Raw genomic sequence first — 23,738 nt, forward strand, 5'->3', positions numbered from 1 at the left:
CACCCTGACAGCATATGCATTTGTTGTTGGTTTGCAATTCAAAAGAATATTTAAAGACCAGCACAAAGAGGACAGTTCCAGGGTCCAAGAACTACACTTAGATAGATAGAGTGGCTAGTTAGACAATCAACTTAGATTTCAATCATTAGCAGCCATAAAATATCTTCTGAGGAAAAATCCATAGCAATTTGTAACAGCTGAGAGGAAAAGGGAAGATGCAGAAAAATATGGTCAAAATTTATTAGCCTAAGGATTTATTACACATTAAAAATTTTTGACATGCAAAAAGTTGTACATAATTGATGTATACAACTTGATGAGTTTGGAGATAAGTATAAACCCATGAAATTACTACCACAATCTATACCATAAACCTGTTTATCACCTTCAAAAGTTTCCTCCTACCCTCTTATATATGACTGTTATTTTGTATGTGTGACAAAAACACTTAACATAAGATTTACCCTCTTAGCAAAATGTTAAGTATACAATACAGTATTTTTAAGTATGGGCTCTATGCTGTACATTAGTCTCTAAGACTTATTCATCTGGTACAACCAAAACTTTGTACCTTTGACTAATAGCTCCATTTCCTATTACACATGTTTTTACTAATCAAAAGTTGTGGGTGTCACCCCTGGATGAGAATAATTAAAAGTTTGGTCAATCAAGCCCTCTTCATTGTGTCTTACCTAAAGAAATTTAGGTGGAAAATCTAGGTGATTCTTTTCTTTTTAATCATACATCTAGAGAGCAGACCTCTTATATTGTGTATATATATGTATATAGAGAAACTTTGTGCCTGCAGTACCACTGAGCATCAGTGTCTGGTCCATGGGTCGGATGATGGAAAGACACTGCTTCAGCTACACCCAGCTACATGGTTAGTGGAGGCAAATATGAATGCGTGTGTGTGTGTGTGTGTGTGTGTGTGTGTGTGTGTGTGTGTGTGTGTTTCTCCTCCTAGTTAGGACCATAACAATCTTATTATCAATACAGTCAGTAGGACATGGAAGCCATGACTAAGTTAATCTCACATTTTGTGTTTAAATACTCATTTTTGGCTTAGTAACAATGCTTCCTTACAGGATTAGAAACCATATCATTATGCCATTTAAATAAATCCAAGATTACCTGATTCTGTACTGCTTTATAATTAAGAGAATTCTTTGCAATCCTCCCTTGATTATGAAAGAATGTAAATACTTCCTCTGCATTCTGAGGAAATGAGGACATACACATTCTTTCAATATCAATGTTTTGTTTTTATCGTAATTTGATGTTCTGTTTTCATACAAAACTTACTGTTTGCTAATTTAATAACGACAAATTCAGCCCACAGGAAAACATCAGAGATGTTCCGAGGCATAAAATTAAAAATACAGTGGTCCCAGGTCCTTCATGGGAATAAAATATTTATTGTAGTTGCGAAAAATTAAAAATACAGTGGTCCCAGGTCCTTTATGGGAATAAAATATTTGTTGTAGTTGCTAAAATATGTTGTTTTCCACAAATCATGGAAACACTGAGGTGGAAGGACTCATTTAAAATTATTATTTTAAAAAAAACAAAACAAAAACCAAGTTCATAGATACAGAAAACAGACTGGTGGTTGCCAGAGGTGAGGGGCTGGGAGGTGGGCAAAATGGGTGCAGGAGGTCAAAAGGTACAAACTTCCAGCTATAAAATAGGTAAGTCCTGGGGGTGGAATGTACAGCAGGGTCACTATAGTTAATAATACTGAACTGCATATTTGAAAGTTGCTACAAGAGTAAATCTTAGAAGTCCTCATCAGAAGAAAAAACATTTTTTTGTAACTATGTGTGGTGACGGATATTAACTAGACTGTGGTGATCATTTTGCAATATATATAAATATCAAATAAAAAATTTTAAATATAAAGTTATTTTCATATCTAGACTTATGTCACATAACCTCTTCTAAATAGTGTGCTATCAAAGTAATTCTTCAGGAGTTTACCGGAAAAGAAATTCCACGACCTCCAGGTAGCTTGTTTCTGTTATTTAATGTGGAAGACAGTTGCCCACTGTGGACTGAAAAATAAACTCAGATATTTTTCAAAGTAGCAGCAAATCATGTGCTTGCATTCTTTCATCTATCCCTACCTTTTTATTTCTCTATCTCTATGTTTCAATCATATGTATGTATACATGTATATATGCCTACATTGTACTGCTTCTTTAATCTTTATAATTATATCTAGATTTATAATCTTTTTATTTTATAATTTTCATAGCTTTCTTTCCAATTTTTCATATTCTACTCAAGTCTTAGAGCTGAAAATAAACAGACTATTCTGAAAGAGTAATAAGTATTATTATTGCTGAGTAATATAGATCAACTTTTACATTTGTGTCACTTATTGTATGACCTTGAGGAAGTTACTTTGCTTCTCTGAGTCTCTGTTTTTATGACTGTAATCTCAAGGTTAATGTAAGAAATAAATCAGAATATAACGCTTTTGGCCATCTGGTAGACTTCACCAACGTCATGCTTGCTCCTGCTCTGGTAACTGCATCCTTTTGCACTTTTAGATCATCATTATCTTGAGTTTTAGTTATATCTGCATTTTGCTTAGATTTCTTTGTTTGTTTTGCATTTGTTTAAAAAAGAAGAAGGAGAAGAAGGAGAAGGAGAAGAAGTAGTCAATGTATAAAAGAAAAAGAAAGCAAAGACACCAACCTGGAGTGGCCTATGTCTAGTCATGGAGGGAATCGTAGTGCACTCTGGATCAGGCAAAGCAGAAGGAATCTCAGTATTCTTTGTGGAAAACGTGTTGTTTCTGGCACCTGGAATTTAAATAATTATCTTATTTTCTCATCAATTATCCCCCTTACGTAAAAATGATCTCAGACTGTGTTGTTGAGCAAGTGTTAAATCATGTGATCACTGATTCAGAATTACTCTTTTGTAGACTCAGTAAAGGAGTTGAGAAAATACTGGATTGCCAGTAACAAGAAGGAAAGAGCCTTAATTTTTACTTAATTGCTAGTTGTTTCTTAATTGCTAGTTGCAGTGAAGCTAGTCAGTTGAATGTATTCCTTTACACTCTTACTTGATTTTTGAAAATTAAGAGAAACTGATCTTGCTGTTTTTATGCCTTCAACTTTCTATGAATAATAGGAACTGATGATTTTTTTTTTTTTTGGAATTTACCTGCGTGGCTTTCATTTTCCTGGGATCTTCTTCACTCAGCATTCACTCTAATCCAGTTTCTGCTCCCCGTACCACAGGTCCAAGTTGAAGTGTCTGTGTTTAAGAATGAGGAGGGTCAGCCAAAGCAAGATCTGAAGTTCTGAAGGGACTTATTTTGTGGCATCCTTTACAGGAAGACATAAAAATAACAGGCATTTACTGGGAGACATACTCACCACAGGGGCTGATGGCTGTCACCAAAAGCATGGTACGTTTTTGTCATCATGTTAGGCTGAAACCTTACCTTCTCTTTACTCCAGCTTTTCTGAGTCTTCGTAGAATGTCACTTTTTTTTTTTTTTTTTTCCTGAGAGACCATTCCAAATTACCAAATAATAAATGAGTTAAATCATTCAGTTAATAAAAGTCTGCCCTGACCTCGTGCAGCACCTTATCCAGCACTATTTCCACCTGAAGAAGAGATCCTGAGTCCCCAAGTACTACCTTCCTGCCTGGGAGGATGCAGAAAAAGTATCAGCTGGAAAAAATGTAAAATACTGATAAAAAATGCATATGCAATCACTTTCTTACATCATATTTCTTAATAGTTATTAATTGCAAAGAGTAGTTCAGCTTTTGCTAAATGATTAAGGAAGTACTCATACATTTGTTGCCAAACAGTTTTATTATAACAGTGTTACACTGTTAAAGTTTTAATATGTACTGTTTAAAATTTATAATACAAGTCAAATGACAGTTTTAAAAAAGTTTTTCTGTTCAAAACAATTTTTATTTTTAGTGAAAAAATACAGATACATTTTTGCTTTGAATTTCATTTACGTGGCAAATCAATTGTAGGTCCTCCTAGACAAGATTGATCTATTTTTATTTTAAAACTCCTTTAATTTCAATTTGTCCCATGTTAGACTTTACTACTATGGCATAGTTTCCTCTGCAGTTTGACAGTGCAGCAAAATTCTCATTTCCTAAGTCGGATTTTAAGCGGCATTGTTAAAATACCTTGAGGATCCCGGAAACCTCTGAACTTCTAATGAGGCTTATTCTGATTATTAATTTAATTCTTATGCATAAAGAGAGTCACAAGTCAACTCTGTGTGTTCTAGATCCCAGAGCAAGGCCCCTCTGTTGAGAAGAGGCCCCAGGGGTAATAGCAAGGTGACTTCCTCAGGACCTGGCAGGCTGCTCCAAAGGCCCTAGTTCCCCTCACTGCAGATGGGCACCCTGCAGGCCTGTTGCCATCGCTGCCTAGTCTTGGAAGAACAAGTTGCCTGTGCTTCTCAGGCTGTCCTAGCACATGCCTTCTGGGTAGTCATGGCGCCCGGGAGAGGGAAGAATGCTAGATGTAAGGACATTTAGGGGGTTTCTTCCCCCCCAGCAATCCTCAGGACTGCACCCTTCTGGGTTAGAACACAAACACTTTATTACTTTTCATTCCATCTGGAAAACAAATATAGGTTTTGAATATGGCAAAAACCAGAAAGGAGTATTTTATGTACAATTAGAGATAATAGAGCCAGACAATGACCCTGTAAAGACTCAGCTAAGACAAAGAAGTTGATAAGAGGTAGGGTGTTCTCTATCGGCTAAAGGCTGAAGACCTTGAATGGTCAGAAATGATTTGAAGAACTGCGTTGCCATCAGGGTAACACACATGAAATGACATATTCTAAGCCGTCACTAACCTAACATTGTTATGCTCAAGAATTAAATTGTGGTAGCAGCTTAATTTAAAAGGAGTGAGACTTAATAAAATAGAGTTACTGATAATCCTTTCTGTATCCTTTTTTTAACCTGAAACACTGCATATAAAACACATTCACAGATGTCACTATGTGTTACTGTAGCCAGAGGCCTCTCTTGCTTATGAGAAAAGCCATTTTGTATTCCCATGAAGTCTTTAGACATTTTTAACATGATAAACATCACTATATGTCATATGTAAGTTACATCTACCTACTGATATTTGAAAAATAAAGAGTAGTTTTCAAAGACTATTCACACAGGATTACTGTTACTGCGAAGTGTGTAGGGAGGAGCTTAATGTAAAATATTCTCTTTAAGTAGATCCTTTCAAGGTGATTTAAAAAAACACAAAATATTTACACCATACTAAACTTTCCTAAATTCTCTGTGATATTTCTATTTCAAAATCGTCCTATTGTGAGAATATGAGGCATATAGATGCAGCAAGTTTAATGCATAAACCAATACCCTTAGCTTGAGCAAGAGATGGGTACCTAGGGTCTCCCAGCACCAAGAAGATGGCAAAAATTCAACTGCAACTGCTTCCTTTTTTCCAAGCAGCTCAAAATGCTTTGGCAAAGTCCTTATGACTTTTATATCATTAATTATGATATAAGAAAAGGTGAAAGATTCAAGAACTGGGGCTCTTGGCTCCAAGCACTTAATCCACTAAAACACATGACATTTGAAGTTTAAAAATTATTAGGAAATTTTCCCACTGAATATGATCTTGAGATTTTTTGAAAAACATTGATTTACTGGGACTTGAATAGTATATGAGAAGCAAGAGTGACAACACATCCAGTTTTGGGATATGAACTAGGCAATTTAGACTGTAATCATGATCAGTTTATGAGAGTAGCAAATAAGTGCCAATTCAGACCAATACTGTGAGATTTGCTATGATATTTTGAATAATTTGCTTCAAATATCCATATTTGGCCAGCATGTAATTCCAGTTCATTCTGGTCATATCAGACGGGAACAAGGATCTTCTGTACAGATCTTACTACATGACCCTCGTAGCTCCGTCGGACCACATAGGTTGCCAGGAACACTGGAAATGGGACAAATCACTCTTTCCGTCACTATTACATTTTGTGTGAGAAGTGGATCAAAGACTGCAGTGGAAGGTTGCATGTGGGAACCAGAAGCCGAGTAAGTCTCCGTTACCAAATAGCTACCATGCTGCAAAGGGTCAGGGATGGAAATGGCTGGTTGGAGGACAGAGCCAGAAGCAGACAAAGCAGATACTCCCTGGCTGCCTGACAAAGTCTGGTACCTAACAGATTCTGACTGCTGGACTTGTACGGATTGGCCACAGGATTCAATCCCAGAACCGCTCTCTTTGGTGGGTGGTTGAGAGTTTTTGGCTTCATCATCCATCCCAAGGCTTATCTCTGCAAGTTTTTTAAATTTGGGACCAAGTGAGTCCAAGAAGCTGTCATCAAACTCATCGGCAATAAAACTGCAACAACCCAGGGAGCCGACGGGAGAACCAGGGGCACCGGCTCCTTCGTTATCATAGATCAGCAAGCAGTCTTTTGCTTCCTGGCCATCATCTTCCTCCGTACAGGCAAATGCTTTCTAAAGGTGGAGAAAAATGGGAAAAAAAATGAATTGTAAGAGACACTCAGTGAAGAATGTAATATACCATTCATAGAACTCAAGGTTTGATCAAGAATGTGTGATTTAGGTAATTCATAGAAGTAAGGGCATCCTCTGTATCAGCAATCTTGTGAGAGCCTGACCCATAACTAGGGCTCGTGCCACACCTTGGAATATTCCTGGAATCCTCATCCCACACAAGCCCTCTCTGCCAGTCTCTCCTCACACACAGTGTCTGTCTTCATCTGCTTGGCCACCAGGCCAGATGCCAGCACTACCACTTCTGACACCAAAACTGTAGGTGGGATCCGTTCTCAAGATACACCAACCAAGAGGCAAGCAACCTGCCTCCCAAAGTCCTCTCTGTTCTTACACCCTGGTCCCGTTGCGATTCTGTGCTTCCTGACACTTCACCTAATCTTGGACCACATCCTTTGTTCCCCCCTTTTGTGTTTGGGTCATCAATTCAATGGTTCTTCAGCATTTTTGCCTTTGGTCTTCTTGACAATGGGAAGAATACTATAACCCTCTCAGAAAAATGTGTGCAGAAGTATTCTGACATACTTCATGGTATAGGAAATAGAAAATAAGCTGCTTTGTATTCCTAAAGAGGATGCTGCTGATCTGAAACGCAAAAGGTTTTGCATTCTGTTGTTATTCCGGTTGGAGGAATGAGGTGCCTTATTCTCTCATCTTACGTCTACGGACCCCTTCTTCCTTGTGACCAGTAGCCAGATTTTGCCATCCATCTTAGGTTATTTGTATTATCTTAAGGAGCCTTTTTTATCTTGTATTTTACCAAGCTGCAAACAAACGAACTGTAAAACTGAAGTAGAGTCCAGTAGAAAGATCTCTAATGTAAACAAGATTTTCCACCAAATCACCTGAGAAAAGTAGGAGTCGAGGAAGTTCATGTTTATTGCCCCTTCCACATACTCCTTGTTGGTTCCTCCCGTGGAATGCCTCGTTCTCATCGTTCCTGATTGTCCTGCGGAATAGCCACTAAGCCCAGCAGCTGCTCCGAACCCTGCAGCGGCTCCAGATCCTGCAGCTGCTCCAAACTTGGTGGTCAGTTCCATTCCCGAAGCTCCTTCCACCACCGTCCCTCCAGCATATGTATTTGTACAAACTCCTAAAAACAGAAGAAAATTCGATAACATCTCATGCTGTGATTTGTCTTGTTTTGTTTTGTTTTTTACTGGTCTTTGATATCCATGAGCAGTCGCCAAGTAAAGCAAGTATGTGGGAGAAAATACAATTTTATGGCTCGAGGTAATAAGAACATCCCACAGTCTATGTGAGAGTAACAGAGAAGGTGAGGCTGTAACAGAGGATGTTAGCAGATGAAATAGCTCTGAAAACATGCTAATTAAAAAATATACAAAGGAGATAGATTTTCAGTGACAATGGCCAGAAATGGAAAAGTGAAAACAAAATATTCAGGGCACAGCCATGGAAAGCTTCTAGTGCAATGCCTGTTTGTTTTCAGGAAAAAAAGAAATTCTAATTAAGTTGTCACATTGGCTCAATATGGAAACCAAAGAGGAAGCATGCATAATGTAATCATGCAAATTAGCAGATGCTAATTTGGTGTCTTGGTGCCTAATGAAAATTTAACAAGCTGTGACTATTTTGCCTGCCACCTTTACATTTTCATGGAAAGCTATTTTTTCTAGAGAATTCTGAATATAGTTTTTGCTATGTAATTATAATGGGAGAAGCAGGTAAGGATTAAGGATTAAGGAAGCTGATAAAGACAGACAGTTACATTTTGGGGGGAGATCTTATGTGGATTTTTCAGGCTGGACGTTTAAAAACAATCTATTGCTAAGCATGGAATTAAGAAAAAAGTTGAATATTAAGCATTAGGTTTTATTGTTCTAGTTTACGCCTTAGTTGTGACATTGAGATAAGATGAATAAAAGTCGTTTGATAAACCAAAGAAATAAATAATTTCACCTATATGACAACGTAAGTGATCCTTGTCCCATTATGATTAAATATAAGAATTGGTAATTGAACTTGAATCAGGATCCTGTTAGTTCTGGGGAAGGAAGAAGAGCGATAAGACCTAGGATGTGCACACACAAGGCTTTAACTGCAAATATTACCAATGTTAGTAGGCAAAGTTGGGTGGTGGGTACACAGTGTTTGATATTTTCCTTTACATTTTTCTATATGTATGAAATCTTTGCTTATTAAAAAATTAGTAATTGACTATCTGAGATTCATACTTTAGTTTATTAAAATTTGGAAAAGTATAACAAATCTTCAGCTAGTAAAAAATGGTGACATCAGTGGATAAATGAACTTATTGAAGCCAGAGCTAGGTCACAGAATTGACCGATATACTAACAGCAAACCATTTCATTGAAAGACCTGTTTCAGTGGTAACATCTCTCAGTATGTGCACAAATATACAATTATTAAGAATTCAGAACATTTCTTATTTTTCAGTATTTCTTATTTAACCCACTATTGCTTTCAAAAATCAATTTGATGTTCACTTACCAGAATTTTCCATGAAATCAACTCCATTGGCAACTATAGGTGGCACACAGATATTTGTGATTTCCTACAAACCATATGCAAAAAATAAATATATTTAAAAATTAACCAGATTTCACCAATATAAGTGAAATATGCAAATTACAAGAATTCCAAATTCTTCCAGGAGTAATCATTTTTATGACTTGACATCTGAAGAGCTAAGATCCTAAAAGGCTCCATTCATTTTAGTACTGACTCTCATGGGTCCTTGAGGGTCAGGACAGGAGTCTCTTACTTGTATACCCCATTACCCCGTTTTCTATATGAATATAAATCGAATTTTGCTCTGTATGATTGAAGTGAATGTTTTACAAAGTGTATCCTCACCTTGTCTTCAGGTTGGGCTCCTTCGATTCCCCACGGATGAATTGTTCCTTCTGAACCATCAGGCACTGGCATAAATCCACCGGTCACTCCCCCAATAGGACCGGTCCCACAGTCACAGGTCAACAGCAGAAGAGGGGCCACTAGTATGTAGGAACACAAAATATCAGAACATTTGAATCACTTGGAAACAAATTGACATGGCAATTGTCAGAAACATTACAAAGAAAATACAATATTTTTAATGCTTATGGATAATCTGATAGAAAGCAAAATTAGTTTCTACAAAAAAAAAATTTGGTAAATTAAGCATACTGAAATTTCACTTGATTGTGAAACTGAAGGAGACAGACCAGATTATTCTTGTGACATGTATATCGTTTTCTTAAAATAGGCACTGTTTGATGAATGATAAAGGTGGCCGTTCATTTCCTCAGTCATTTTCTGTAATATATTTTTATTATTATTGCATTTATTTGTACATGTTGAGGCTGTGTATATGCTGTCAAGTGAATACACACCTGAAGAGTCAAGATTTTAAGTGGGCATTATAGTGATTTGGTAATCTGGTCTCTAATGATGTCTTAGAGAATAGCCATTAACCTGCAAACTCCCTTAGCAACTAGAGTGATGATCTAATGTCATTGCACTCTTAATTGTGACTTAGGAATTCTTAGCTAGGAGGGGCCTTCCTATCTGGGTAATTATCATTCTTTCTGTGCATATCAGTCACATCTTGGCAATAAAGATTAACATCATTCTCAGGCTAATGCACCAAGAGAGAAAGGAAGCACTTTCCAGGCTGGGTGGTCAGTGACCACCTCCACCTTTGGCCTGTTGAGGCCACCTGAATCCCGACGTTTGAGTTCTCTTCACTTACTGGCAGCTTAGTGAAGGGTTTAAGAGTGTCTAGCCTCTGGAGTCAGACTTCTAGGGTTTGGGTTTTGGCTCCACCATTCACCAGCTGGACAAATTATATCATCTTTTCTGGCCTCCATTAATTTATTCAAAGAATAGGAGAATACATAGTATCTACCTCATAGATTGTTGTGAGGATTAAATGAGTTAATATAGATAAAGGATGGTACTGAGTGCCATGAGGACTTGCCAGTACTGTTTGGATGGGCTACATCAGTTGCACAAATTAGGTCAGTTTTATATATAAAATGAAAACATTAGGCCAAGTATATAAAATAAAATAAGTTGGACATATTAATACATTTTCTCAAAATTTAACATAATGTTCATATAAGTGATACTTCTAAAGGTTTTCTTTACTTACTGCCATTCTCAATTCTATGACTTTATTAAATGTGTGGGAAGGGTTGAATATTGTAAATGGACAAATTAGTTTTGAAAAGTGATGAAGATATATCTATATGATCAGTATTTTTAGGTGGGCATAATAGTCTTTTAGAAATCTTGTTTATCATTGTACATGCAATGCATATTAGATTTTTATATATGCATCCAGAGAAAGTTCTGTCCTGCACAAAATTCAAGATATGACATTTTGCGAATGGTGGTATCACATGAAGCAAATATGATTGTGGGAATAACAGAATATATCACCTCTGACTGTCATCCTGAGCCACAATCCCAACTGTACAACAGCCTGGAGGATATTTGCATATCTCAAAATTCCACATTTCAAAATCAAACTTGTCATTGCCACCCTGCGCTTCCTCTGATAGTTTCAATTTCATTTAATGGTTTCAGTAGCAACCGAATTCAGTGGTTCACCTGGACTTCTGATCCACTCTTTCTATCCATTAGTCTCCAAGTCCTCTCCATGTACCCCCGTTGTGCCTCACACATCAGTCCTTTCCTTTATAGTCGAATGCCATGGCTCGAAACTTGGCCTCCATCATCCCTTGTGAACTATTACAATAACCTCCTAACTGTTCTTTCCTTTTTAATTTACAGTACACACTGTGCCAGTGTTACCTTTCTAAAATACAAATATGATCATGTTAGTCTTTTATTCAAATGCTCTCAGCATCTCTCCTTTCTACATGTATATAGGCTCTTTCAAAGTAGTCCAAAAGCACTCTCCAGTTTCATCTCCTTCACGCTCCACAATTTCCCCATGCTTTAGCCTCCCAAGGCTGTGTGCTTCCTAAAACCTGCCAAGTGTTTTCTGGCTTTGGCTCATGCTGTTAACCCTTTGGAAGCACTTTTCCCTCTTTTTGTACTTACTGTATCCTACTCATTTTCCAAGGCTCAAATTGATGATTCCCCTAGTCTGCGAAGCCTCTGCAATATTCCTTAGTGTTCACTTCTATTATATATTATTATATGTATTATAGCTTTATCATGGATATTTTTTCCATATAGTTAGACATGCATAAATCTGTGAACTACATGAAACCCAGAATCAAGTTCCCTTTCCTGGAAGGTACCATAAAGACACATATATAGGTACTTGAAAAATTTTTGGTTTTGAAATTGACTAATAACAACATTGGAAAACTGAAACTCGGAGTGACAATTTCAGCTGTTAAATGAAATGATGCCTGATAACTTCAGATTAGTAAACACTTTTGGGGAAAGAGAAGGAGAATATATGGCATGTGTAGGAGGCCACTGAATGTATGGATAGCAATTTATTTCCATTTTTAAAGAGGTCTGAATAAACATGGCAAATATTAATATCTATTAAGTTTGAGTCGTGGTTATATTTGTGCATGTCATGTAATTTTCTGTACTTCTTTGTGGTTTGAAAATATCTCATAAATTAAGATTAAGGGGTTGAAAAATCTTTTTAACTCTAAAAGTCAATGGTTCTAAAATAATTTAGGGAAGTGATTGTGACTTCATCAAGGATTTCTTTTATTTATTTATACTAGAAGAATTTGCCATGAAGTTCTTTTAAATAGAGACTTGTTACATTCAAAATGCTATTTGATTCACACAATTTTAAGTGTAACTTTTTGAAACCTATATCTATTAAAAAATAAATTTCAGTTTTATTGAAAAATAACACAGGTATGTAATTTCTCTCAATGTGTTCAATAAACTTAATCATATTAAGTGTGAGAGGCTTAAAGGAGTATATTTTCAGGTGGAAAGCTATTTTGAGGAAATTCTGGATTAAACAGTAACTTCTCAGAACCTCTGATATATTTATGTGCATTGTAAAGCCCAAGGCTTATGATATCATATATATATCCCTTAGATTTATTTGGTCAGGGTTCAATTTTATTTTAGAATTTCATGAGACTTGAATATGGAAAAGACATCTTAGAAAGTGCCACACTCACAAAGTCATTATTTTGACCGTGAACACCACGGGCAGTGTGTAGACTATTCATGCTTTATTTCTTTCCCTCTTGATTCTCTCTTGCTGCTTTCTATATGTCTAATATATACCACTTGCTTTGCTGTATTTCAAATACAGATTGTTGGCAAGTGATATGTTGGCTTTAAACATTTCTGATTCTTCCTGAAAATGCCATTTCCCCCCAGCGTTGCCTCTAAAACCATGGCAGACACGCATTGTCCGTGCACCGCCCATGCTGACACCCGGTGCCGTCAAGGTGGCGCTCTGCATACTCACACAGCAGCAGCAGGAGACCGAGGAGTAGCAGGCCGATGGCGGCAGCGCCCAGCCTCCCAGAACTCTCTCCAGGGCCGCTCCAAGGGGTTCTGGTCGGAAGCACAGTTCTACAGGTGTCCCTGTTGTCACACTGACAGACTTCCAGAGTCAGGCTCTCCGGTGTCTCGCATTGCCTGTCCTGGTTGTCTGTGACTACCAGGGGGATTCTGTACACTCCGGGAGACACCTGCTGCGGGCCTTGAAGGAGCGCGGAGGTGGCTGTAAGGGAGCAACCAAACAAATCAGAAGTAGGACAAGGTGTATCTTGCTCTCAAAACTTTTTTTTTTTTTTTTGGTGAACAGAATCAGAGTTTCAGAGTTGCCATAAACATCGCTGTCACAAATAGCAGGGCGAGGCTTGAGCAGATAGGAGGGCTCTCAGGGTTCAGTGGGTATATGGGGCTATACTTCCTCCTTGTCCTTTCTGTCTGCCCCAGATGGGCCCAGTATTCTCCCCTGTGAAAACTCAGTCCTATCTTGATTTTCCCTCACAAGAGGAGAGGAGATGGGCGTCCTTTAAATCCCAGGCCTCCTTCTTCTGGCGCTTAACCACTCTTCTGTACGTCTGCACCAACCCCTGGACGCTTGTGTGGCCCTCTGAATGTATCCCTTCTGCCTCACTCCATGCTTTTGTGCCTGACTTATCAAGACTGAGTTTCTGCTTTGGCTGCTGCTACTTCAACTGCTCCCATCAGACCTCGTCCCAGGAGCCTAAGTCTGTATGGGATTCCCTGTGGTGGACACCTGTCACCTCTCTGACTCATGAGCAATGATCGCTCTCCATTCTCCATTGCTATGCTGTCCCCTCCTAAGTGGACGCCAGCAGCAGCTCTCGTAAGCTGTGGGGTTGTGTCGCTTGAATCATTCTTGACCGCACCATGCCCTTGACATTGTGCCCGATCCGTCCAGTCCAACCACTGTTGCCTTGCCCACTTCTCACCCACACAGGTGTGTCTAGTGCCGGGTCCTGTCTCTCTATGATGTAGCCTTTTCACTGGATGTGTGTCTGGTAAACCCACTTGGCTATATGCACAATTTGGAGCTAGATCCTTACACCAGGATCCGTAAAACCCCGGGAAAGAAGACCACGGAGAACAAGATGCCTTTGGTGACTCTTGCAGTGGCAGATCCTGATGACTAGGGCACCACAGAGTAAGCACATTCACAAAAGGAAGCAAGATTAGTTCAGAAAAGAGCTAGAGATAAGTGAGTTCATTTACAAAGGATCTGACATGGCCTGCTGGTCACTATAAAATCACAAAAGGAAGAAGATTCTCATTAAGTCTAATGGCTTTTTCTACGAGACTCCTGGGAAACATAGGAATTATGAAATTAGCATGCTATAAGTTAGGAGAAAAGGAAGGGTGGATTAGCTCTTGCCCACTGGCTAATGGGTTTACGAATTTCAGTTCCCCGTGCTCTCAAGATTCCTGACTAGTGACAGACTAGCGACAGCCTTGAGCAGGCTGACCCCTCCAGTGCTTCATGTCTGCTGACAGCCTGCCCAGTTCAGAAAAGTTTATGTATTTAGAAACCTAAACAACTCTGCAATAAAACAGGTGCCTGACTATAATCTTTTTATTGATTGATTGATTGGTGTGCTGTGGAAGTACAGATAAAAAATTAAAAATATAAAAGTATCCAAAAATTGGAGTGCACATGAAAACCAGAAAATATTAAATAGTGCTTATATTATATCATCCTTTTTCTTTTCTGAAGAGAAGAAATTCACGAGGCTAGGACCCTATCCTCATTACAAAGAATTTAAAAAACTACTCATGGAAAGCACCAGCTCCCAAATGAATTCTCTCTTAACCTTCTGGAAATATAAAGAAGCAGCAGCTTTCATTTGTGGAAGCAGCTTTACAAGTACTCACCATTCAGTGTTGTGATCCTCCACACGACTGGCAGTTTCACAGTTTGCTCCTCCAGTGAAAATGTGTAGGGGCCACTGTATCTCCCCCTGTCCAGTGATACCGCTTTGACAACCACAGAAGGTGATGAACTACAGATTGTTTCCTTTTCCAGGACAATTGTGGGACAATTTTCATTAAAATCAGGTACTCGGACATATATGGTGCCTGTAGAAGTTTTACTCGTTTTTTCTATAAGGATAACATTTTAGGGTTAGAGAATATACTGAAAAAGTTGTACAAAAAATAAATAACTAAGTAAATAAATAAACCTTTAAAAATTTCTCTCACATGCAGCCAGATTAGTGTATCTACTCGGGAGAAATTGTATTTGTTATTCCCACAAGTAAAAAGATGTCACCCAATTTCCACACCTTGTTGAAAGCAAATTTAAATTTATCAACTTGGCTGATGTCTTTAGTTAGAAGCATTGGCTATTAATTTAATATGCTTGGAACCAAGACCTATAAAGTGATAAATTCACTGATTATGAATGACATCAACACAAAAATCACAGTTTTCTTAAATATATCCTACTGCATGAGCCCAGACTATGTGAAAGATTTTTGCTTCCAAAGCTTGAGCCAAAGTATTTGGAATAAACTATGATTTATTTTTATTACCCCAAATACAAAAGTTTATTGAAGAAAACATTTTTAATGTTGACTATCAAAAACAATAAGATAAAAATCTCTCAGTGGTGGGATTATGAATTATTTTTCTTGCTTCCCTTGGTGCTTTTTTCTGTTTTCCCAGATAATAAGATTTTTGGTGTTTATTCTTTTGTTTTATTTTTGTGTTGATTGCCTTGAGCATAAATTAATTTTACACTTAGGGAAACACACATAGTCAGTGAATATTATTTTAAAAACATTTCAGACGATTTTTATTGTTCAATGATATAAGTGCATGAGGTCTCTATAAGTATCTCACTCTATGTGTAAGTAACTCACAAAGGCACCTCACATTTGAGCTGAGCTTCCCTGATAGGCTTTCTGTATCCATCTTTATCCACCTTCTCAAACCCAGAAATTCCTGCCCAACCACAGCAAACAACAGGACCAAACACAGAATTCACTGGTCCAACAAACTCCAGTGAAAAGCTGGCATGCTCAGTCTTCTCCTGGATTTAGCCAGCTCAGACCGTGAGACCCAAGGCCCCTAAGATAATTAACTATATGTGATGATAAAGGTAATTTGTTAATAATCACAATCATTTATTCATAAAGAAATGCCAATTGGAGTAACATTTCTCTAAAAATGAAATATTTTTCTTACCATCTATGGCCAGAACCTCAGCTGTGATTGTCTTGTTAACTATGAAAGTAGCATCCCGATCAATGTTTTTGGCAAATTTGATTTGAGCAGTTTTTGAATCAATAATTAGCAAACCACCATCATTACGTCCCAATTCATATCTGTTTTATAATAGAAAACAACAATAGGTCTTTTTGTTCAAACATGAAATGTTACCTATTTAATGAAAATGACTCATTAATGTTTAATATATTTATACTTAATATTAGACTGAAATATACTTTTATAAAAGCAGCAGAAAATTAACATATTAGCATAGACAAGCGATATTTCATAATCCTTAAGTATATGTTAGCCTGGTGTTTTAATTTTCTGCTCTGCTCAGTGAAATAACTGTGTCCTTGTTCTTCATAGTATAGCAGCTACTTTGCATGGTACTCTACTACTTTAGGCGTATCTGTCTTTGTATGTGCTGTTCTATCTGACTGCAGCACGGTCTTCTGGTGAAATTCTACTCTTTTTTTAAGGCTCAACTGAAAGTTTCCGTGAAACTTTTTCCTGATCTCTCTAGACAGGTTAAGTCATTCTTTTCTTAGTTTCCACTTTGTTATACTTATGCTACCTTTGCTCACAGCATGCCTCTTCTTGTGTTATACAGTTCCTTGAGTTGGCCACCTTTGTATCTCTTTGTATCCTTCGCACAGAATAGTTTAGATGTTATTTTGTAATAGTTTATAAATTAAAACTAGTCAAGGTAAACAACAAGGTCCTACTATATAGCACAGGGAATTATATTCAATATCCTGTGATATAAAATCTTCTGCACAGCAAAGGAAACTATAAGCAAGATGAAAAGACAACCCTCAGAATGGGAGAAAATATTTGCAAATGAATCAACAGACAAAGGATTAATCTTCAAAATATATAAACAGTTCATCCAGCTCAATATCAAAAAGACAAACAACCCAATCAAAAAATGGACAGAAGACCTAAATAGGCATTTCTCCAAAGAAAACATACGGATGGCCAAGAGGCACATGAAAAGCTGCTCAACATCACTAATTCTTAGAGAAATTCAAATCAAAACTACAGTTAGGTATCACCTCACACTGGTCAAAATGGGCATTGTCAGAAAATCGACAAACAGTAAATGCTGGAGAGGGTGTGGAGCAAAGGGAACGCTCTTGCACTGTTGGTGGGAATGTAAAATTGATACAGCCACTACGGAGAACAGTATGGAGGTTCCTTGCAAAACTAAAAATAGAGTTACCATATGACCCAGCAATCCCACTACTGGGCATATGCCCAGAGAACACCATAATTCAAAAAGACATATGCACTCCAATGTTCATTGCAGCACTATTTACAATAGCCAGGACATGGAAGCAACCTAAATGCCCATCAACAGATGAATGGATAAAAAAGATGTGGTACATATATACAATGGAATATTACTCAGCTGTAAAAAGGAACAAAACTGGAACATTTGTAGAGACATGGATGGACCTAGAGACTGTCATACAGAGTGAAGTGAGTCAGAAAGAGAAAAACAAATATCGTATATTAACACATATATGCAGAATATAGAAAAATGGTACAAATCAACTGGTTTGCAAGGCAGAAATAGACACACAGATGTAGAGAACAAACATATGGATGCCAAGTGGGGAAAGTGGGGCAGGGGGGTGGGGTGGGTGGGGAGGTTGGGAGATTGGGATTGCCATATATATATTACCAATAAGAAAAAAATATCAAATTGTACACTTTAAATATATGCAGTTTATTGTATGTCAACTGTATCTTGATAAATGTTCTTAAAAAAAATGGAAAAAAAATCCTCTGATAAACCGTAATAGAAAAGAATATGGATAAGATTATATATGTATAACTGAGTCATTTTGCTGTACAGCAGAAACTGACACAACATTGTAAATCAACTATACTTTAATAAAATTTTAAAAACTTCATCAAGGAATAATAAAATATTAAAAAATAATCTCACCTGACAAATGAGGCAGCTTTTCCAGTATCTTCATCAATGGCTTCATACGTCCCCACAATATAATTGATCAGTTTCTTACTACTTATGCCTTTTTGGACAGTAAATGTCTTGGAAGCAGGACGGAATGTAATTCCTTCCCTCACATTTATTATTTGAATTGTGAGTGGGGTTGACTGAACTCGATACTGAGAGATTACTGATTTGTGAAATTCAGCTTTGTTTTTGACGGCAATACCAAGTTGCACGCTTTGTAGTTGTTCATAATCTAGAGTCTAGAGTAAAAATAAAATTAGAAGGAAAGAGGTGTCACAAAAATATGATCTGGAAAGAGGACAAGAGAACTCTATGTTACGTGCTGTGAATGAATCCTTTATTTCTATACAGCGAAACGGTTTCACAGATCAGTATAATGCTGTGATGAGACTCCTTTAGGATTTGTAATTCATGAAACCTCAGTTTGGTGACTGATACTTACAAAACAGAGTATTTCTTTTTATTTATTTGTTTTTTAATGAATTAATTAATTTTTTAATTTATTGGCTGCATGGTCTTTGTTGCCACGTGTGGGCTTTCTGTAGTTGTAGAGAATGGGGACTACTCTTCATTGTGGTGCCCGGGCTTCTCATTGCAGTGGCTTCTCTTGTTGCGGAGCACGGGCTCTAGGCCCACGGGCTTCAGTAGTCGTGGTGCATGGGCTCAGTAGTTGTGGCTCGAGGGCTCTAGAGCACAAGTTCGGTAGTTATGGTGCACAGGCTTAGTTGCTCCGCAGCATGTGGGATCTTCTTGGACCAGGGCTCAAACCCGTGTCCCCTGCATTGGCAGGCAGATTCTTAACCACTGCGCCACCAGGGAAGCCCCAGTGTACTTCTTTTTAGACTAACAAAACACCTTTGTAGTTTCTTTAGGCTGTGTGGTACAGTGGAAAGAATCCCAAATTTGCTATGGTAGTGTGGTTTGAATCCTAGTTCTACTACTTAATAGCTGTGTGACTCAGGGCACGATATTTAATATCTGTGATTCTCAACTTTTTACTTCTGATAAAAAACCCTTACCTCATCAGATTCTTATAAGAACTGAACAAATTAAGGCCTATAATACATTCCTGTAAATCACAGCTACATCCATTCACAGAATAGTTATTGGATTCATATGCGATAATATCCTTCCTGACTTAAAAAATTCCCTGTTGGCAAAGATAAATTACCTTAATAAACTTGGTTGGCAAATAGGCCTCTGCAAAGCAGTGAGTGGGTGGCCCGCCAGCTCTTCACAGAACCATTTTCCCATAGTCTTGTGTGTTAACTATTTGTTTGACCCTGTTATCGAGGTGGCCCAAATCAAGGCCTGAGGTACCCCAGGATAGCTTTTTCCATTCACTAGTAAATTTTTTAAGGGTGATGGGATAAGGAAATGTTCATTTTGGTTATATTTGTGTATAACTGAAAGTAATTAAGGTATGAGATCTAGATTTGAGTTTTAACTTTGCAGTGACTGGTTTTGTGGGCTCAAGTGTTTCCTAGTGGAGAAGAGAAAGATGCTTAAACAGGTAATTATAAAATAAGGGATAAGTGACAAAAGAGTTTACAGAGTCTATGTGTGAAAGCGAGTGAAGACTTGTCCTTGAGAAAGTCAGGAAAGGCTTCCATGAGGTTTTCACATGAGCAGAGTGTTTCAGGGTGAGGAGGAGCTATTCAGGCAGAGTGAAAGCACTTGTAAATACCAGAGTTACAGAAGGTGATAGGGAGGGGGCTGCCGAGGGGCCTTGGATACAATTCTCAGGGGGTTGATGGTCATCTCAAAGGCCAGCAGGTGGTCATCAACCCTGGCTGCATATTAGAGTCCCCTGAAGAGGCTTTAAGAACTGCTGCCTGGCCTTCCCCAACTGAACTGATAGTTCCTAACTTCCTACAGGCTAGGAGAAGCTGATGGACAAATGGACAGTCTTGATGAGGGCCACTTTCACAGCCAGTGGAGAACAAGGAAAGTTTTTAAAGAGGAGAGTAACTGGTCCAAATTGGTGTTTTGATTTTTTTTTTAATTTTTATTTTTTGGCTGCATTGGGTCATTGTTGCGGGCTTTCTCTAGTTGTGGCGAATGGGGGTTACTCTTTGTTGTGGTGCATAGGCTTCCCATTGTGGTGGCTTCTCTTGTTGCGGAGCATGGGCTCTAGGTGTGCAGGCTTCAGTAGTTACAGCATGTGAGTTCAGTAGGTGCAGCACGTGGGCTCAGTAGTTGTGGCATAAGGGCTTAGTTGCTCTGTGGTATATGGGATCTTCCAGGCCCAGAGATTGAACCCATGTACCCTGCACTGGCAGGTGGATTCTTAACCACTGTGCCAGTAGGGAAGTCCCAAGTTAGTTTTAAGAAAAATGTGTTAGAAGGAGAATGAAGGAAAATAGACACAGTAGGTAGGGATATCTATCAGGAGGGGAGGAGGTAAGGCCGAGAGGAGCACAGGCCGTAAGAAGGGATACCAGACTTTAAGGACAGTTTCTAGGGCAGAATTTGTCATCTGGCTCTAGGTGGTGAGAAAATGCTACGATTGAAGGTTAAGGCCCAGGTTTCTAGTTTGGGAGACTGGATGACACCAACACAGAAGACTGGGCATATCTCATTCCTAGGCGTTGCTGGGAGTTATAACAAAATCTTTGCAACTGAGGATGGCTGCAACCCACTCTCTGAAAAGCAGAGTAATAGGAATCACTTATGTGGCTTCCAGCAACCTGGAATTACAGCAATCTCCCTGTTAAGGGAATATTATGGGTCTATCATTCTACTGGACTCACGGAATTAAAGAGAGGAGCTCCCATATAGTCCAATGTGCTATGGCAAGGAATGTCCTGAAATAGTGGTAATATTTTTGTAGTCTATACAATATTCAGGCATAAATAGCCTTACGTTATTTCAGATGAAGGAGCTATTGTAGCCAAGCCTGTTACATGGAAGTTTTACTCATTTATTTTTTATTTTGCAGATTTAGCTAATACACTCCCATTTTCTAGAAAAAGTTGCATTTTTTTTCCTCTGAGGACCATAGCTAATCCATTTAAAGTAAGTTGACAAATTCACAAGCCACTATTCCATGTGTTCTTGTCTGTTCCTGAGTTTAAGTCCGGAAATATGTTTTACTTTCTTGTGCTTAAAACAGGCACACTGGTAAGTATATGTATATTAGTGTGTTTGTGTTTCTATAAGGAAATAAATCAACACGTTAAGAAAAGTTTCCTTAGGTAATGTGGCTGTGTGTGTCTTCAAAATTCTATCTACTGTTATGTGTTTTTTTAAGTTTTCTGTGAAGAAGTGGTATGATTATTCGTAAGTGAATAAAGTTTATTTACGACAGTTTTGGTTAATATAGAGTACTAGTTTCGGTTAATACAGAATATATTTCCCACTGAAGGGAGATTAGACCTTACCTTAACCACCTTCAGGATGCCTTCGTTAGTTTTGGGATCAGTTTGTATCTCAAACCAATTCCCTTCATTTCCAGAGGTAAAGAAATACACTGCAAGCCAATTATCTGTGAACTCTTCGTCCAAATCTATTACTTGAAATCGAAGCAAGTCAGAACTCAGTGTGTTTTCCTCAATTCGTGCTAAATACTTAAAAAAAAAAGAAGCAGAATTTAAGACTCAATGTCAGGTTTTATCGAGAGGATTTACATTCATTCTGAATGGCATTAGTCATTAATTCTCAAATTATGTATTGCTTCCTTGCTGGTTACTGAATTCTTATATTTTATAATAGATGATTCTTATATTTTACAATAGCTTATTTTAAAAGAAAAGTGCAGAGAACTTAAATGAAAGACAGCAAGCCGGCAAATCCTGGGTCAGGATGGCAAAGTACAACATAAAATATATATATATATATAAAATTATTTTTTAAGGAATGAAAGGCATACCTGCGACTCTCTGAACGTTGGGAAATTATCATTGACATCTTTCACTTTAATGCTACATTCACACTGAGTTGCGAGTCCTTCTCCATCTTTGTCTGCACCACTCACAACCAGATGATAGCTGCTAACTTGCTAAATTTGGAGAAAAAACAAAGAGAAGTGATTGATCTCTAGTGCCAGGGATACGAATGACAACTACTTGCTTCCTATGGGAAGGAGGTGAAAACATTCAAGTTCATGGTTCATTCTCTAGAAGGACCACACACACTGTTCATTGTCCATCACAGAGGAGGTGTGTGGGGCTCTGGATGGTTGGGTGGAAGCCTTTATGGGTCTAGAACAGGTTTTCTCTTTTGTGAGCTTCTTAGGGCATGAAAGTACACTTAGAGCAAAAATGGACAATGAAGATGGTGGGACGCTTATCTGAGGGAAACTCACAGAGCTTCCCTGTTGGTCTGTTTGGAAAATCACTTGCATAAAAGTTATACAGAGACTGATAGGGTAGCATTTGTTGATGGAGATGTGGTGGTAGGACAATGGAGAAGAGAGAGGCAGGGGATTCTTTAGTGTTCCAGAAGCAGGGGTAAAATTGAAAGAAGTCAGGAAAAAAACCTTAACATCAGAGAAGGCTTTATTCCAGACAGAAATTTCTCCCTTCATCTAAGAAATTTTCTTCTCCTCCATCATTTGAGGGATTATTCCCAGTTCAGTCTCTGTCTGTGGATGCAGTGCCTTCTTTTACTCCCGCACTCTAACACCCACTTGTTTATTTAGGTACAATTGATTGTGCAGGTCTCAGTACACATCCCACCCCAACAGAATCACACTAGGATGCAAGGAGTTTCCCTAGATTGGGCCAATTGAGTCCTGGGAACCTCTCTTCCTTCCTCCTTTTATTCTCAGATAGAAGGGAGTCACCTCTCTTGGCTTTCTTACAACCGAATCCTGAGTTATTGAACAATAACTCAGGCTCCCAAGAGCCTTGCTTTACCTCTCGATCAAGTGAACTGGTCAACGTACGGACTTCCCCCGTGTGTCTGCTTAGGAGGAACATGGGTGTGCCTGCAGGTTCCTGCGAGACGATTTTGAAGGCAATTTTAGAGTTCAGGTGGTTTGGTTCATCTGCATCTGTGGCATTTAGGATCATCACCAGTGAGTCTAGGAATACAGAAGAGGTTTATGAGAGAATATGTAAAGATTGACATTATTATTCACATGAAATATTCAACACAATTTCAAACTGGTCTTTGTCTTTTAAGACCTTAAAACTAAGTATGCTAAAAAAATATTACACTTCACTTGCAATATCTCTTACTGTCTCTCTCAATCAGGTGAATTGCGCTTCCTTCCGTAAAATCTTCAGCTTCTCACTAAGCCTTGGTTGGTTGTGTTGAGGTTGAGACTATTTTCTCTTTATGTTTTCCTTTGCTGGATGGCCTTATAATTCTCCCTTTCCCCCCAGTCATCCAAGTAATGAGTGTGTCTCTGTCCCTTATAATATAAAAAAGCCCAGCTGATGCATCCAGGTTGCCTAAAGCTACCTCCTTAGCTTTGTGACTAGAGTAAGCTTTGACTTGATAACACAACCACAACCTAGAAATAGCAATACAATGGTAGTTGCTAAGTAGCTCAACCACAAACATTAGAAAGGAAGACTCAGGTTATC

The 23,738-nt window shown here is 38.2% G+C and overlaps 2 protein-coding genes across 3 annotated transcripts in view; both read right to left on the bottom strand.

Moving 5' to 3' along the window:
• Nucleotides 1-3,723, bottom strand: part of DSG2 (desmoglein 2) — a 58,269-nt gene extending 54,546 nt beyond the window's left edge. For both annotated transcript variants that reach the window (XM_057698271.1, XM_057698273.1), the window contains exons 1-2: nucleotides 3,178-3,723; nucleotides 2,704-2,810 (exon numbers count right to left, since the gene is read on the bottom strand). The gene's annotated coding sequence lies outside the window, so the exon portion shown is untranslated. The remainder of the gene's footprint in view (nucleotides 1-2,703; nucleotides 2,811-3,177) is intronic.
• Nucleotides 3,724-3,821: 98 nt separating this feature from the next.
• Nucleotides 3,822-23,738, bottom strand: part of DSG3 (desmoglein 3) — a 31,536-nt gene continuing 11,619 nt past the window's right edge. The window contains exons 6-16 of the mRNA XM_057698275.1: nucleotides 23,064-23,230; nucleotides 22,076-22,204; nucleotides 21,588-21,773; nucleotides 18,172-18,443; nucleotides 16,191-16,330; nucleotides 14,877-15,104; nucleotides 12,961-13,218; nucleotides 9,405-9,544; nucleotides 9,039-9,102; nucleotides 7,412-7,659; nucleotides 3,822-6,506 (exon numbers count right to left, since the gene is read on the bottom strand). Of these exons, the coding sequence (XP_057554258.1) occupies nucleotides 5,889-6,506; nucleotides 7,412-7,659; nucleotides 9,039-9,102; nucleotides 9,405-9,544; nucleotides 12,961-13,218; nucleotides 14,877-15,104; nucleotides 16,191-16,330; nucleotides 18,172-18,443; nucleotides 21,588-21,773; nucleotides 22,076-22,204; nucleotides 23,064-23,230 (2,450 nt within the window). The 3' untranslated portion in view covers nucleotides 3,822-5,888. The remainder of the gene's footprint in view (nucleotides 6,507-7,411; nucleotides 7,660-9,038; nucleotides 9,103-9,404; nucleotides 9,545-12,960; nucleotides 13,219-14,876; nucleotides 15,105-16,190; nucleotides 16,331-18,171; nucleotides 18,444-21,587; nucleotides 21,774-22,075; nucleotides 22,205-23,063; nucleotides 23,231-23,738) is intronic.

This window comes from Hippopotamus amphibius, chromosome 11, assembly GCF_030028045.1.
Source record: "Hippopotamus amphibius kiboko isolate mHipAmp2 chromosome 11, mHipAmp2.hap2, whole genome shotgun sequence".
In the NCBI taxonomy this organism is placed as follows: Eukaryota; Metazoa; Chordata; class Mammalia; order Artiodactyla; family Hippopotamidae; genus Hippopotamus; species Hippopotamus amphibius.